Source organism: Schistosoma mansoni, chromosome 1 (assembly GCF_000237925.1).
Source record: "Schistosoma mansoni strain Puerto Rico chromosome 1, complete genome".
Lineage (NCBI taxonomy): Eukaryota > Metazoa > Platyhelminthes > Trematoda > Strigeidida > Schistosomatidae > Schistosoma > Schistosoma mansoni.
In genome coordinates this window covers 2,823,813-2,842,651 of record NC_031495.1, presented here as the reverse complement: position 1 = coordinate 2,842,651, position 18,839 = coordinate 2,823,813, and the positions used below count along the sequence as shown (strand labels likewise).

The 18,839-nt window shown below is 36.7% G+C and overlaps 1 protein-coding gene across 1 annotated transcript in view; it reads right to left on the bottom strand.

Annotated features, from left to right (window-relative positions):
- The window catches only part of Smp_151670 (protein kinase), a gene marked incomplete at both ends in the record, with an annotated part of 31,741 nt that overhangs the window by 8,101 nt on the left and 4,801 nt on the right, over positions 1–18,839 (bottom strand). The window contains 5 exons of the mRNA XM_018792993.1: positions 2,036–2,178; positions 5,506–5,723; positions 6,913–7,267; positions 9,296–9,369; positions 11,617–11,718. Coding sequence (XP_018647550.1) covers positions 2,036–2,178; positions 5,506–5,723; positions 6,913–7,267; positions 9,296–9,369; positions 11,617–11,718 — 892 coding nt within the window. The remainder of the gene's footprint in view (positions 1–2,035; positions 2,179–5,505; positions 5,724–6,912; positions 7,268–9,295; positions 9,370–11,616; positions 11,719–18,839) is intronic.

The following is an 18,839-nucleotide window of genomic DNA, read 5'->3' as shown; positions in this document are numbered from 1 at the left end:
TACGTACGTACATCAGTTCGAGTTGCCATAATACATTAGCACAGAGATGCAGTTGTCGATTCAAATCCCATAGTGGTAGAAGTAATAAGAGTATAAGCATTATGTGAAAGATTAGGGTTTGAAGATATCATTGATAGAGTATAATACAGTGAAATAAATTTGAAAAGAGAAAAAAGATAGAGACATGAAAAATTCAGAAGATTACAATTTGGTAGAACACAAAGAGTGGATGCACCTTCGCCACTGCAAACGATTTTGAGCCATGTCATTCAAGGTCTCCAACCATCGGTTGCTATCATCTCGCGGATCCCAACCAGGTAGTCTACACCTACCAACATGACTCAGTCCACTTATCACTGACTTCATGGATTTGTGCCACGTTTTGGTCTGGACGCCCCTAGCTTTCTTCCAACCTACTCCTACACCACAAAACACTGCACATCGGGGCAGTTGGTGGTTGGGTATACGTAATACGTATCCCGGCAATCTCAAATGATGAATTTTCACCACTCCACCAATCGATTTGCTATCCTTACCTAGTACCCGTTTCCTAACAACTGCATTACTTACACGGTGGTCTCAGGATATACGAGCAATGCTTCGAAGACACCTGTGATCAAATACTAGTAGCCTACGAATATCCTCTACTCTTATCGACCATGTTTCACTGCCATAAAGTAGGACGGAACGAACTGCTGCACAGTAAACCCGTCCTTTGGTTTCTAGTCGGATATCTCGCCTACGCCACAAATGACGCAAGTTGGCGAAAGCTAGACGAGCCTTCTGTATCCGTGCTGAGATTTCGTCACACACCAGACCACAAGGGCTGATGAGACTCCCAAGATAAGTGAAGCGGTCGACACGTTCAACTACTTCGCTCCCTATCATTAGTTCAGCTCTCGATGCAACCCAATCCTGAAGTAACATTTTGCATTTCGAGGGGGAGAATCGCATCCCGAACATTCCTGCATTGTTGCTTATAGTAGTCAGAAGACTCTGCATTTTGTTAGCGTCTTCACCAAACGGAACTATGTCATCGGCGTATTCTAAGTCAACAAGTGAATCTCCTAATAGAAGTTCAACCCCTCTAAATTTAGACGAGGAAAGTGTTATTTCTAGAAGCACGTCTACGATAAAGTTAAAAAAGAATGGAGAGAGTGAACAATTCTGACGAACACCACTTGAGGTAGTCAATTCTGACGACAGTTCGCCATAGGCTCTAACTCGACCAGTTGTGTTCGAGTAGAGAGCCTTTATGAGGTTAATGTACTTCTTTGGTACTCCTTTCAGTGACAAACACTGCCACAGAATCTCATGATCAACAGAGTCAAATGCCGCCTTAAGGTCAAGAAATACTACGATTGTGGGACGTCTGAATGTGTGTCTACGTTCCAGGACCTGAAGTAGAGTGAATATTGGCCTATACAACCACGTTCAGGTCGAAAACCAGCCTGGTTTTCTCTAGTCTGCTCTTCACGAGCTTTGGTTAGGCGTCCAAGTATTATTGAAGCTAATATTTTAGACACTATTTTAGTCATACTGATTCCTCCGTGATTGTCACAAGAGTACTTTTGTCCTTTCTTATAGACTGGCACAATCAGTGATTGAGACCAGTCAGATGGGATTACGTCCAGTTCCCAGATTCTACCTCAGACCTCAGTCACTCTTGCTGCTAGTACTGGACCGCCATCCTTAAAAATCTCAGGGGTAAACCTGTCAGGGCCTGAGTTTATAACCTTGAATGTGAGCTTTAACCCAAATAGATTATCACTTATTACAGAACCATTTATTACTTACGAATATTTTCATACAAATATTCTGAGAAGTCAAAATAGTTTTCTGATTTCATACAGTCAAATGAGTTATTTCGATGAATTTAACACACATCTGAAGTAAATAATATTAAAATGAAGTCACTTTCACAAGTAAGGACTGATAGTAAAGTTTTTTCCTAATTATTAAGTAAAAAATATCAACCAGACTGAAGTCATTCAAATTAAGTCAAAAATATTGTATATATTGAAGTTTTACTTACCCGCCAGACGTTCAGGTGCTATGTAAGTGGAGAATCCTAAAAATCCAGAAGCTACATATTCACTCAGCTGTAAACTGACGACAAAATCACATAATTTAATAGTACCAGCACGATTAATGAGTATATTGGATGGTTTCAAATTACTAAAAAGGATAAATTTTAAAAACAATGTAAACAATAAGCGAGTTAATGTAAGGTGTTTGTGGAGTTTGTTGAATTTTGTAGTTTACTATACAAACTGACCTTCGTTAGATAACCAATAAAAATCAGAAAGCACTGGACAGACGCTTCACCTTAGTATGAGACTCACCAAGAGTATGCATCCAGGACACATTCGAGGATTGAACTCAGGACATCAGGGCCTCATGGAATGAGTCCGACGTCTATACCACGGAACCGGTATCCGATGGTTTCGCACCAATATCATTTAAAGATGGTTGTGAGATAACGCGAACTGACTGGATTTAGAAACGTAAAGTACTGGATTCCGACTCAGTGGTCTAGAGATTAAACATTTCCTGAGAGATTGGAAAATCCTAGGTTCGATGACTGATAAGAATGTGGAATCCAATTCTAGGACAAAGCAGCAATCCAATGCTGTCTGATTTTTGCTGGTAGTCCAACTAAGGTTAGTTAGTGACGCAAAATAAGTGATTTACTTTTCATAACAGATTTATACTGAAGCTGAAAGAAAATTTTCTCAATGTATGAAATTATAACATAACAAAACAAATTTCAAAAGCACTACTATTTAAAGCTACAGATGAGATCCACTAATTACGCTATTTAATAAATATTTTCACTTAACAACACAACAAACTATCTTTTTATTGTTATAATAACATTACTGAAATGAGATGGTGGAGAAGAGTTGTAGCTCAGGTGGGTGATTTTGATGGAGTTTTGTTCTCTGAGCTGGATGGTTTGGTTAGAGAACAAAGCTCCATCAGAAATTACTGAAATGCCTTTACGCTACAGCTGACTATTTGAAAAAATTATTCAATTGTGCAACTTATTTCGAAGTTGCATATTGTTCAGTCATTTTATGGAAATGATGAAATACGTTGCTCTACTAATAAATCAAAGAATAACAGTGTGATCAACTGTCAAGTATACTACAACGATGAATATGGACAGTTAAATAAAAGATATTCTTAATTATCAACAACACTCATTGGATAAATATGAGCAGTTCAAAAACCACAAAAGTCATTCAAATGTTTGCGGTTAACTTCCATCTTACCGTAATTATTATCTTTTCAGTATCAAATGAAATAAATAGTTCACCATTTCTAAAACTATATCATTTTGATTTTTGCTTTCAAATACATTTTATTTTATTAAAACACATAAATATTGGTACAAAGGGGCACCAGATATATATATATATATATATATATATATATATATATATGCGCCACATAAATCTCATTTGATTTGTGTGAGGGCGGCTGTGATACTGCCCGGGTGCCCAAACTGAAGCAGGTGGTTTTCTTAGGGGGCCACACCCCGAACCTTTGACCTAAATATCCGATCCACAAGGCAGTGGAGCACCGTGAGGAGATGCAGTCACATGGTAACCGGTGACCAACGATTGATTCATACGCCATTTGTTCCCTCAGGATACTGGAGCCAGCCCATGTGCACCATTGGTTTGGAGTCAGTGTTTTCCAACTCCCCTAGTTGGACTTTCCGTGTCCACCAACCCGGTTAAAGTGCCAGATATTCGCTTTTCGTCCTCTCAATTTCGTAAACAACAATAGTGCCACGATAAGGCAGTGAGTAGGACTTCCCTGGTAGAGGCTATATAGGCGTGGCCATGTGATAGCATTTGGAGAGGGAGAGCGGATTCTCCCCACTCTCGGCCGTACCAGGGCATTTGGGAGGCTTTCAAATACATCTATCCAGCCATTATGAATCTTCATAAAAAATCATAAATTACTGAAAAAAACAAAGTATTCACCACAATTTCAAGCAGTTTTTTATTATTTAAATATGTCTGTAACAGCAAAATGTCTTCTTGTGATAGTGAAAACATTTTAGTTAGAAATGTAAGGGTCTTTCTTCAACTGATAAATTAAATATAGGACACAAAATACGACTATATGATAAGGCATACTTCGAGTGGCAATATAAAAAGTAACAACTAAGAACCTATAGTAACCCGAAAATTTCCGAATTTCTCAAAAAAATGTAAATACAGACCAAGAGATGAAAATCCATTGAGTAAGAAAAGAGCAACATATGTATGTGGATATCATGGTGATACACACCCTGTTTGGTTCTGTAAGAATAACTAAATACCAGTCACTGACCAGAAATTTTTTTAATTCATAGCAGCTCATGAGACAAATTTTATTTAAGCGGTTCCTATCCTAACTAATTTGCATAGAAATAACACAAGAATACGCGCTTTACACGGAAAACCAACATTACATGGCTTAGGTGAATAATTTTACGGATTTCTATGAGCTACTGATTACGTGGCATAAGTAGCATATAGAGCTAACCAACATTTTAATTAACGATGGATGTATATGGATAAGAAACGAGAAGTTAAACTCTGAAAACAGTAGTTCGAAAAAGATGTAGACTCAATGACTTCCGACAATTGGAATTCCCGAAACCAACGTATAATGTCTTCCTCCTATCTGGATGAATACGTTATGATAAATAGTGAGGCATGTCGCTCAAGTTTTCCACGTAGTCACTTCTTACATGGTGCGTAACACTTGCAAATATCCGACTGGAAACTAATACTATATTTGGAAACCTTAGGTAGGTGGTTTTCTTAAATGACTCGGCTTCAGCACTCAGTACTGTCAAACATCATCGTGGTCAATAGACATAAATGACGTTAAACTTTAAAAAAAAACATGTCTATGACATGTGTTGAGAAGACAACTTAGTTCTGAAAAACTAAACGTATCTAGTTTGAATGGTTTATGTGTTACTTTCGAGTTTGTTTAGGAGTTATAAATAGATGGTAATTTGAGACTTTTTGATGCTTAGATTAATAAATTAATGTTCGGTTTCTTCTAGCGGCCTGACTATTTGTTTATCAGACACTTGATAACACCTTACCAACTTTGGTCTATGAAACCTGGTGATATTATGAGTACAATATGCGAATTATGAAGTTAAAGGAGGTTTTCAAACTTCCATTTTTTATTGGGTATTTTATTCCCAATGAAATACTTCAACCATTTGTTAAACATTGTAACTGGATGTAAATACGAATAGTTGCGTAAGACAATGTTTATTCGAAAATTTGCCTTTGCACTTAGTCAAGCCTATGCTTAAAAGTAGCTGACCAACGAGTACCAGACTGACGTGCTATGTTGAAATATGTTTGATTTGTTTAGCCCTTACAAATGACCACCGAGAACTGTTTATGTGACTCTTCCAAAACAAGTTAAACCAAATTGTTTTCCTCTTATAAGAAAACTATTACATTGACCATTACTCACCGATGAAACATATGCAACTCTTGCCACAGATAAAGTAGACCTGATACAACTGAATCAGCAATATGAATTATAATTGGTTCAGGAAAACGTCCTACCATTTTCAATAGTAAATCCATTCCACCAACATCCATATACTCCATATATATACTTATTAAACATTCAGAATGTATTGCTCCATGAAATTCAATTATATGCGGTGATATACACTCCCAAAGGACCTAGTTAAAAGTAAAACGGAAATAATTACATATTTACAGGAAACAAAGAAAACACGATTTACCCTAAATATAATCATCATTATCAGAAAGCAATTTATGAGTATACTTTAGTTCATGGATTTGATCAGAGAATCAAATCCAATAGTTAAATAACTTGATAAAATATTACAAGTTGTATATCTGAAGCAGGTTATAGTAACAAACTTAATTCAGGTATCGCACTTGATAAAGGTTTAGAAGTACCGACAAAATTTTAGACAAAATTTTCATTTAAACTGATCTGGTTCTATAAATCCATAGAGATGTAAAGAATCTCTTAAATTTCAAAATAAACAGGTATCGTCCCGAGATTTTCGATGTGTTGCAAATAATATTATTGGTCAATAACTTTATAAACTGATATCATTTATCTGTTTGACCATTCTCTGGTTTTTTTGGCCCCCAAATGCCCTGGTACGGTCGAGAACGCGGAAAGTACGCTCTCCTCCAAATTCTCTCACATGGCCACGCTTATATAGCCTCTGTCAGGGAAGTCCTACTCACTGCCTTCTTGTGGCACTATTGTTGTTTACGAAATTGAGGGGATGGAAAGCGAATGTCCGGCACTTTAACCGGGTCGGTGGACACATAAAGTCCACCCAGGGGAGTTGGAAAACCCTCATTCCAAACCAATGGTGCACATGGGCTGACTCTAGTATCCTGAGGGAACAAATGGCGTATGAATCAATTGTTGGTCACCGGCTACCATGGGATTGCATCTCCTTACAATGCTCCACTGCCTTGTGGACTAGACCTTTAGGTCAAAGGCTCCGTTTGTGGCTCCCTAAGAAAACCACCTGCTTCGGTTTGGTCACCTGGGTAGTATCACAGCCCTCACACAAATGAAATGAGATTTGTGTGGCGCATATATATCTGGTGCCCCTCTGTACTAATATTTGTTTGAATAAATAAATAAATAACCGGTCATCATATGTAAATTGTGTTGCTCAAAGCGGAGTACATGACTCAGTGCTTGGTGAGTAAATCATTCTCTTTAGGGTTCATATACCTTCCTCACCTATCAGTACTTGGCATATAATATACAACCATAGGAAAAAGATAGGTGAGCTTAGACAACGATATTATTCAACACGGATGCATGTAATATCATAAAACAAAATAAATAAAAATGAAAAAGAATTTGAACTACCTGTAAATCTCTGACAATCTGTGCTCTTGTAGTAGTTTTTACATCTAATTCAAATGTTTTTCTAATTAAAAATGTACCAGATGATTTATGTTGTAATTTTGTTACAATTCCACCATTACCACGACCTAATTCAGATATTAATAATAAATCATCTATATTGAAATCTGGTACTAAACGTCGACGACCAGAATCACCTGGGCTTGATGTTTGTGAATATTCAATAGATGTTGCATTAGATGAACTGCTTAATGAATTATTATTATTATTATTAGTTGGACTTTTACATCGTGTAAATGTTTGAAGTGTTCCTGATTTATTCTCATGATTGGTTGATTGTGAATTTACAGTTGTAGAGCTGTAGAAAATAAGTAGAAAAATACAAGTGATAGTAGAATTATATAACCAGAAGAGGTTTTGTGGAGATTTCAGTATTTTTCAAAGTTGAAATCGTTTAAGGGCTCTGGCTCGAGACTGGTAGGTTCTGGGTTCGAATCTCGCGAGTGCGGGATCGTGGATGCGCACTGCTGAGGAGTCCTATAATAGGACGAAACGGCGGTCCAGTGCTTCCAGGTTTTTCATGGTGGTCTAGCTTCAATTGACTCATGACTTCAACTATGAAAAATTATATAATCAATGAAAATATGAGTGCTATATAACATTGTAAAATAATACAAAGAATTAAGTAACTTAGGAAATGATGTAATTATTAGAATCGGAGTCATTTTTCCCAAATTTAGTTATTAAACCTCTAGATTTTGAGTCAAATCACAAAATAGGTTGATAAGTTAAAAGCTCAATAACTTTGGATTTCATTGCGCCGGTAAATTAACTTAGATCATATTCTTTAACAAGTTAGACAGTATTTATTAACAGGTTGATTGATTCAGGGAAGTAGATGAAGAGTGAACAGATAAATGGACTTACATGTTTCCCGCCGAAAGATTTACAAGATTTCATGATTGATATATTTGATGATGAATTTACGATCATCATAGTCTCTTGAGAACTCACTATTCCTGAATTTACAGACTATCAATTTGTGTTCGGTAGCAAAACTAAGAGATAATCTAAAGTTGAAGGACAATTCACTTCTGAGAAGAATCAAGACAGAAGTCATATTTCTTTTTGTAATCTCAATAAACTTTATGGTCTGAAACTAATTACACCATAAATAGGATTTCAAAAGAAATTTTTGTTCACTCATATTACGATGGGACCAAAAAGCGAGATCACAATTTTGACTGCGTGATCTTCTGCAGTTTCTGGTTTAAATTCGATGTGAAAACAAGTTAGTAATATATTTGTTTTATCTTCAGCATGGTATTTTGTTCAGGATACTATTAGTTTTATTTCAATGAGATGCTTATTTAGAACAATATTTTTCGTATTAATTTAGCGTGAACTTCGTCCAGTATGATATGCAGAATGAGCTTTATATTAATTCTGTGTATCTACCCTCCTATATGTGAGATTTGTTAACTAATCATCACGTGTGAGTAAGATCAATAAGTCGATTTGTCAAAGAGATAGATGTGTTTTGGAAAGTGAAACAAATTTTAATCGGTTTCAGTTTTGTTTTCTTATTCTCACTATGCGAACTAGAGTATTCCCATTATCCAAGTATTATTAGTCTCGTGGTTACAACGATTGAGGGAATGTTAATGTGAAGGTAGCTGAGGATCTAAAATACAAAAAAATTCCAACATATATTTGTGATCTCGCAGTTTTGTGTGCAATTTATTAACTGTGGAGAGAATAAATAAATTATGGTGAAATGTTCACTGATTATACCAACTGAACAGTCAGGCTATGTCAAATAAAGTCGGCAATTAACAAACATCGGTTATATTAAACTGAACAAGCAGGAAGTCTACATCTACCACCACACATAACTCAGATCTATAGCCAAGGACTTTCACAGACTGGTGCCGTGTTTTGGTTTAGCTGTCCATAGCTTACAATTGATCTGTTTTCATACTAACCCAAAAAATGCACTGAACCAGATGGTCATGTTTCCTAATAGAACTACATCTAAGATCTATAACTAAACACAATGATTATGACCACAAAGTCTTCACTCAACAAACACTAAAAAGTTTAACTCTATATAAAACTTGCTGTGACGATATCAACACATTTCAGGAAGAAAAGCACCCAAAAGATAGTGAAGTTACAGCTCATCAGTTCATATAAACAGCTTTCAAACACTAAGTCACAAGTCCTGGAAAGATTAAAACAATAGAAACGAAAACTGTCAAAGGTGTACTGAGAAAATTATAACTGCTAAGACCTAGCAAGAATATAGGATGGAGCAGAAAGAAAAAAATTAGAGCATGGTAAGAGAGATGGGAAATAGTTTATCCTTTTAATTGGGAAAACTTACGCATCTGTCCCATCTGTGAGTGATTCTGAGATAGTGATAGACACTGTTTCTTGTGAAATATCTTCAACACGAATCTGGAAAACACACAAAACGGAAGATAAAATGTGTCACTATCTTTATAAGGCATGTGAGTAAGTAACCTAAATATCACTTTGTGTCAATACAAATTTAAATTATGAGAGCTTGTGAGTTACCGTTTCATACACATGAAAACAACTATCAGAGGATGATGGATGAGATCTACACTCGGGACTGTAGCCATAAAACAAGATTTTAAATACAGTTGTACCCAAATTACACTCAGTGGCATTCAGATACACTAGAAGTAAGAAGAGTAAGAAGCCAATATTCTCTCTCTCGAAACACTTTTATTTGACTAAACACAGTGCTAACACAAAAGTTATACATGACTTCTATGTATGGTGGTTTTTATTACCAAGATGAAAGATGTACGATGTTCGGACCTTGGTCTTGGTTGGCAGACATGAAAGACCATGTAAGAAGCTAAGTACTTTAGATCATAAATTAATTAACCCGAGGACCCATTGAAATCCCGACAAAACCCTAATTGATAATTGGTTATCCTGAACATGAAACCCATCAAATTGTTTCGAATTATTTAAGTAAAGGGTCAGAATAACACCAATATGAGCGGTCGAAAAATACCAAAATTTCCATACAGTTGATAAGATAAAACAACGATTGAAAACAACCCAAATAACATCCTAACGTGGAAATTATGGTAAAATAAGATTAACATTTGGTTCCTAGATACTTTACAACATTCCTACTGCACGAAGTGGTTCTTCCTTGATGGAGGTTTTTTTCAGTCAGACGAGAGTTACAGAGATACAAAAGTAATATCAAGCAAAAACGTAATGGTAAGGAAGATAGACAAAATAATAAGAAACGAAAAAAATCTCTTTTTGCCTTGGTGTGGCAGTTTATGTTACTGGTATGAATAGTCACCGTGTGAATATTTAAATTAGCAAAAGTAACGACCAAGATTTGAAGACAAAATAGTCCCTTCAGATTAACCTTGATTATCAATTATTTATGGAAAAAACTAAGAATTTTGCAGATAATCATAATATGACCAGTTTAACCCACAAGGTTAGTAGGTTGAGTGACCATTGAAGGCATTAATTTAGCTCGAGGCAATTAACAGTTAGTCAGTCATACGCAACGTAGAACTCGGCATACATAAGTGCAGGTTCGACGTTCCGTAGCATATTAGCAAGGCGAAACATAACTATCAAGACAAATCCCTGAGTAGTAAAGTAGTAATTGTACCAGAAGCAGTAGAAAAGATCAGGTATAAACGATACGACTCGAGTATTAGGGATGAATTCGTGGGGGAAAAATAAACAAAATAATTTTGTAACTCAAGATTCAAGAGAAGACAAAGAGTTAATACATCCCCACCACTGTGGTCGATTCTGGCCAACGCCACCCGGTGTCTTTAGCCACTAGTTATAATAACGGTGCCGACGCCAACCAGGTAGTCTGAACTAAATAACGCGGTTCGGTCGAACTGTTAATAACTTCATTGGAAGCCTGAAAACAGAAGCACAAAACCTGATCAGAACTGTCCGGAACACACCTTCAATCCATTAGATAATGAAACACTAACAAACTAATCTAAGGTTTCACGAAACCTATATTCTTTGACCCGAAGGTAGTATTCAACCTAATTACCGTGTTTTGTGGAAATTTGTTCAGCAAAGATATTACTCTACTAAATAATTTTTACTCAGAACGATAATTCCGTATGGGATAATGAATGCGTCTCCTTTGATCTAACGACGAATAGTAATGAACAAGGATGCCAGATACTGATCTTTTGAATGGCTCTCCCATTGAGGATTGTAGTTACTTGGATTAGTATACTTCTATGTGAAATTCTCAAGTGGATGCTTACTTGTAAAGCTTACCACTTTTCTTCAGAATTCAAACTAGCCACCTAAATCTTGATGAACATGTTATTTCTTGACAGGCCATCCCGTGTTTTTATTCCACATTTCTATGTATAGTCTGTTGAAATGTGAATAATAAGCGCTGTTTTTCATACTTGACATAACTGTACATGAATATATGAAGCTAGGGTTAGCGTAATTAAAACTTTAGTACTCGAGGATAAATATCTTAGTGAAATAGTCAAATAGATAACGTGTTTAGGCCTTGTTCTAAGTAGCTTACTAAGCCATTTGTTCTTGTGGATATTACGAAAGTTGGTACGTCAGGTGGTAAAAACTACCAAACTCTTCTGCAATAAATGATATTCATATAAGGCAGTTCAGTACAAAAAAGAGTTGATGTACCTTCTCAGATTGAGTTTCTAGAACTTCGCCAGCAGATGTTTTATCAAGTCTCAATGTTTGGTCGATAACCATAGATAATATTGCATACCATACGGTTATCAACTAAAATGAGATGGAAATTACGCAAAGTACGAAGCCCGTTGAAACCTATAGGGACGGCATACAAAACATAAAAGGTAAAGATTATAAAGGTAGCTGGGAGCCATTTAGCATACTATTCAAAGCCATAAAAAGAGAGAACAATAACAGTAATTTCAAATGACTACAATTATCCATGTGATATGTAAATTTTGGCTTGGACTTTCCTGAAACATTAACATTGCTTTTCAACTAGTACTTGTATGAGTTGTGACTAATGTATGAATGATAGCATATACCGTCTACTACTTTGCATAGTCTGCTGTTTTTATATAAGTTTTAATGTGAACACAGCCGTCTTTTGTTCCTGGTCATTAAAGTCATTAAAATTAGTTGCATAATAAAATTATAATATGCTGACAACCTTGAGTTAACCAATCAAAACTAAAACAATGCCATGATTGATTTGGACAAAGTTTGGAGTGCAGTGGTAGATAAAATGTACGTTGTTATTAACCAAGTGAAAATTTCCAGTATTTAGTTCTTAAAACAACCGAAATTGATGAAACAATCTATTCTACGAGATACTGAATTGGAGATGGTACTTGAGCTAAAATACACGACATAGCTGCGACTGAGGCAAATTGCGTCAACGTAATTAATGTCGTCCATTGAGTGATTAAGGGTATTTACTAAAGCAAAATAATGTTCTTCCTTTCATACTGTCGCTCTAAATTTCAAAATTAAGTGTAAAGAGTATGTTAACAGGAAGGTGAAAAGACAGTTCATTGTAGCTGATGTCAGTTTGTATTGAAAAACCACATAACAGTTTAAAAACCTAACTCGAAACTCTAATTTAGCTCTTAATACCTAACCCTGACCCTATTGAATTATAAGCGATGTCAGTTGGTGACAAAACTCTATGGAGTGATAACCCTAACTCAGTATATATATATATATATATATATATATATAACTCCCTTTTTCACCAGGAATAATTTGGATTGTGAGGGTTAATTATTACAATCAAAGCTACTGTATCACTGTTACTTCGTTTCGTATTAATGTCTGTCTTTTAACTAAGCAGTGTTTACTGATTGACTAAAAGACCACCCAAGTTCGCCACTATATTATACTTTTACCAGTTCCATTCAACCCACAACAATCACAAGTTGGTTAATGAGTATTGTGTACAATATATACAAAGTTTCATAAAGAATGTCGATGAAAGCACTACAATGCTTACATATTTATATAAGCAGACAGTCTAAAGTAACTAGGTAGTAAAAAGCACTATTAACACGGCTATACTAAGTATTCGTATTCAATGAATGACTCACCTTAGATTCATGACGCGAAGATTAAAAAAGGACACTTACTATTCAACCATATGAAAATTTATTAAATCAACCAACAAAGTCATACAAAGCAACTTCCCAACGGACACCTGGGAAGAAGTGACCCTGAAAATATAAATTCCCTCCATAAATGTTCAAAAGGACAACTGACTGTTAAAAAAATGAAAGATTCTACTCAATCAGCTTTCTTATTGACTAGCAGTTGATCATCTGTGACTTCGCACGAATATATAAGCGTACGCAACAAGCATAAAGGGGTATGGATAACTTATTATGGTTCCTTTTTAATACATCAGTTTCCCAAATAAATGACCTCGTTAAATTTTCTTGGTTTGCTTCAAACGTTAGGGTTTGTCTAAACCTAGCTGCTCACGGAGAATAAATCGTGCTGGCATGTGATTTTTTGATGACAATTAGAATTAAGTGAGCAAACTACTATCAGCAGTTTACTGCATATGTAGTGTGGACTGCTATGTTAAACCCACACAGGTTATTCTAGCTTTCGAACAGGTCAATTCATTCTTCCTGAATCACATTTTGACATTGTTAATTATTCGCTTATCAACCTTGACTATTTTCATATGAGTGTTTTTTGTGCACTTCTTATCCTATTCACCACACGTCTGTAACTTATTTTTGGTTGACTATAAATATTGGTTCACGCTTGGCTAAATTGATTTGGTTCACACACCTTCTCCATTGCTCGTCATTTCGCTTCATCCCTCTGATTTTTTGTCCAGATGAAGGAGTGTACAAAATATATGAATTCAAAAATTCATCCGTTATTCACTAACGCGATTAAGGTCGACAATTTCATACGAAAATTGACGATATATATTTCAATCATGCAAACGATCGACCTGGAGTCGGATTTGTGGGCCACCAAACATATAGTTCAAGAGAAATAAGGTGATTGACAGTATCCGAATCAATGTGATAACTAAGAATTCCTGAAATTGTGCAGTTTGAAGCAGGTAGAACTAAATGAGAACAAATGAACGCGTTATATTTGGAATTCGTAGACTGTGAGTAATCAAGTACAAAGAAATTATTAGTTTGTACAATCGCCACATCTGCCATAACTCAAATGAGAATCCAAATTTATGTAATCAACTGCACTTCTTCTCTGTAGGTTCATCATGTGTCTGTCAGACGGTGTGTTGGATGTAGACTCTATATGATATAAAATACACTTATTGTTATCAGAATTAACAACCAAAATTGGAACAGACTCACCTGACTCCTTGTAACGCATTCAGTTGTGACTGGTTTGCCTGTTTTAGCAAAAGTTTCATAGGTTTTGGAAAAGGAGTTCTCGTACGAAGAGCTTTTGCCAAAGCAATTTCATTGTTTCGGTATTGAACCTTTGTAATGCTGTTTCCCCAGTTGTCCAGTGTTTCTTTAGCTTCAGCCTCATCCTGGCCACAACTAGGTGGTAGTGATCTGAAGCTATGTCAGCTCCTCTCCTTGTTCTCACATCTATTGTTCTTCCGAATATTTCGTTGATACAAATCTGATCTATCTGGTTCTCTGTGGTTTGGACCTGTGAGATCCATGTGGCTTTGTGTATGCGTTTGTGTGGGAATATTGTGCCACCTATAACCAATTTGTTGATTACACATATATTTGCAAATCTCTCGACATTTTCATTTCTCTCTTCCAGTCCATATCGTCCAATCATATCTTCATATCCTGTGTTGTCCACTCCGACTTTAGCATTTATATCTCCCATCAGGATGGTGAGGTCCTTTCTTGGGCAATTCGCCATGATTGATTTCAGCCTCGCGTAGAACTAATCTTTATCGTCGTCGTTACTATCATTGGTGGGTGCATAACATTGGATAACATTGTTCGGACTTTTCATGTACTTATAAAAATTGTTGCTCTGCTTGTTCGAAAGGGCATCGGTCTCGTGACTTCCGAAGAATCTCGGCTTTCATCGTGAGGCGTCATAATTCTACATTCAACTCTCAGGGCACAGTTTGAGTGGTTTGAATTGTTTTTCTGTCTAGCGTTTTTTTAGCGAGTTAGTTTTTCTAGGGGATGGGATCGCTAACCTTATGCCCAATCCTCCTTCTTTACCCGGGCTTGGGACCGGCAGTAACTCTAGAAGAACTACAGACGGAGTTATGTTTCTAATAATCATTTATCTTTATCCATGACTCCTAGAAGCGATATAGAGTAACACAGTAGTCCAGAGTTGAATGAAACCCAGAATCACTGTGAGACATAAGTTTCCAATCAACCAACTTCTCAGATTCGTCGTATTATTGTACCAGATGTGGTTTGTCATAATGATTCACATGTTTCTGATGAAATTTCTTACAACTCTGAAAATAACATGTTGAATGGGTCAAATTTTGATCAAAAACCGGATTCAGTTTTGGTAGATGCTGATTTTTCTAATGATCCATTAATCTCTAATGAAACTCGTAATGAATTTGATGAAAATATTTCAAAAGGATCGAATCATGATGTCATATCATATATTATTTATCCTTATAATGCATTTGCTTCTTGTAGGAAACTTACTGAATGCGAAGCACGAGTACTAAGTGAGTTGATTTTCATTACAATTCGAATAACTTCATATCAACTGTTGTTTAAACTTATCATGAAGTTACTTCTAATGAATACTGTAGTCAATATGTGAAATATGTTTTAAATGAAGCCACATTATTCATAACTTGGGGATATGAAGATTCAACATTATTTCGTGGGAGAGGATAGTGTTAGAAAATCTATGGTTCAAACTCTAAATATCAGTGGTTTCAGTGCACAACCGGCATGGTGATTGTATGCAATTCCAGGACCCAGGTGAGTCCGTCTCAATTTCCGTTGTTAATTCTTATACTAACGGGTGCATTCTAGATGATACAGAGTCTATATCCAATACACTGTTGAACGGACGTAAGATGAACTTAAGAAGAAGACGTACGATCGACTACAGACATTTACGCTCCAATTTAAACTGTGGCGGACGTGGTGTTTGAATGAACCAATGATTCCCTTGTATCGATGATTGTTTTGATTTTGAATTCAAAATACAGTACATTCGTTCGTGCACATCTAATACATTTTGATTAAGTTGCGTTTTTGCTGGGATTACTAGTTCACACCATAATTCAAATACTTCAAATTATTACGGTATGTTAATTCTTTAGATCAATAAATCACTCAACTGCACGCGAAGTTGATCACCAAAATTATATTTGAGGGCTCGTTTCTGCAATTCAAGGATAAATTCTCTAGTCTTTGAAATGAAATAGCCTCATTTGAGAATACCCATGTACTTAGTAAGCTGCGAACATCGTTCTCGATAAATGTGAGGAAATGGATCACAATTTTATCGTCGTTAACTTTTTTCTAATCGTACTCCAGATTCAAAACCTTTCCATGTCATCTCCAAAAGCTTCACAATTCGAATGTATATTCAACTGTGTAAAATCCAAACCTAAATTCCAATAGGTCTGGATGTGGTTGAATAACTACAGTAAAAGTTTAGAAACTCGTTTCAATTGAAATCAAAATAAAGTGTTTTCGAGTAATAACGATTCTAAATTTCATCATATATACAAATGTTCAAATTAACCTAAACAAATTAACCACAGCAGTTTTTCTGAACTCAATACTGTCCGGAATAGTTTGTGGACAATCGGTAATAGTTCTACCGAACTCGGCTTGCAGTAAAGTAGGGCACTTAATCCACGACTCCAGATCGGCCAATTTTTGTATACCTCTCAAAGTCCAGTCCGCTGGGTTCTCCGACGATTTGACGTAAGTCCATTGCTCAACCTTGGTGTACTGGTGTAAGATGGCGAGACGATTAGCTATATAAGTACTATATCGTTTTCCTGTATTTTTAATGTGATACAGCACTATCATGGAATCAGTATGAAAATTCACTTCGCAGAAAAAATTGGGTAAGCTTCTTAGTAGAACTTCACTTAGCCTTACGCTTAAAACTGCTGCTGACATCTCAAGCCTCGGTATAGTGACTGGTTTTATAGGTGCTACCCTGGACCTGCTGTACAACAAAATAAAATACGGCGGTTCGTTCAAATAACTGACTCGTGCATAAGCTACTGCTCCATAACCAATCTCGGAGGCATCACTAAACAAATGCAATTCCACCTGTGCGTTAGGTTCATCTAATTTATTCTTGATCCCTCGAGGTGTCATAACGTGACCTATCTGTCGCATAAAGTTCACCCACTTTAGCCAGGTCGATAAATAAGGCTCATTGATCGACGGATCCCAACCTATTTCAGACTTACACAACTTTTGCAGCAGAAGTTTACCTGTGAGACAGACTGGGGAAATTCGGCCCAAAGGATCAAACAGGGAAGACACCACAGATAGAATACCTCTCCTCGTCAACGGCCTTTCCGGTGCGTCAAAGTAAAACTTGAAAACATCTCTTTCACAATCCCATTGTACACCCAAGGTACGATGAATGACATCACAACTGTTTGACATATCTGCATCCTGCCACCATAGAAACCTTAAAGCTCCTTGATCAGATTCAGGGACCTTAACTTGCATGAACATCTCTTCAACGTCTGCACGGATGGCAATTGCTTCCTTGCGAAGACGCAATAATATACAAACTAGTTCTGCAGTCGTGTCAGGTCCTTGATAAATCATATCATTTAGCGAAACCCCAGTACATTTAGCAGCACAATCCAGAACCACTCTCAGTTTCTCTGGTTTTTTCGGATTTATCACCACGTGATGAGGTAAATACCAACGAGGGAGATAATCTGACTTCAACTGTATTTCAGGGACCTTTCGTGCATAACCTTTAGCGAAATTACTTTCAACACTTCTGGCATATCTGGAATGTAGGTTGCTATCCTTCAACAACCTACGCTTCAAACTAAGTAACCTACTGACTGCTGCCTCATAATTTCCCGTCTTTATGTTTGGATTCATTTTCCATGGTATCGGAACTACGAAGTGATTACCGTCGAAGAAAGTGCCCCTTTCTACTACCTCTTTTGCTGCTTGGTCCTCTACTGACAGTGATTTATCGCTTGAATATACATCGGCGAACTCTACATCGTAGAGCTTACGGAATTGGTCTTCTAATGTCTGCAGTTTACTCATAAAATTACTAACTCTTTTCATCAAGCCCGAAAATGATGCAGGTCCAAATAAGGTCCACCCAAGCAGCGTTTTCACTGCGTACGGATTTTTTCTTCCACCCAACCGTTGATCGAGTACACAATGGGCTTCCGGAACATCACAACCAATCAACAATACAACTTCGCCAGAATCTATAACCTCTAAGGGTACATCACTCAAATGCGGCCACTTAACTAGGCTGCTCATAACTGATTTCGTCGGCTTATGCCCAGGTATTTGCGACACTACCAGGGCTCCTTCAATCTTAACGTGCCCAGATTGATCTAAGGAGTACACTTCAAAAGGTGTCTTTGTAACCCTTGTTGTCTCATTACCGCTCACAGTTTGTACAATCACTGACGACTGTTCCTCATTCAGCCCAAGCAACTTCAAACATCCTGACCTGATCAAAGTTACGTCAGAACCATTATCCAAAAGTGCGTACCCTACAACCTCAGCGTCCCCCGATCTCAACCTCACGGGGATCATTCCCAGACACACGTGACTGTCCACTGGCCTATCTTGTCCACAATAGTTTACCGTAGCCAGTTTATCTTCTGATCTATTCTTTGCCGAATCATTATGCAACAGAGTGATATCTCTTCGGACATCCGTCAAAGTCTAGTCACTTTACACTCCATAGCCTTATGTCCTTGTTTA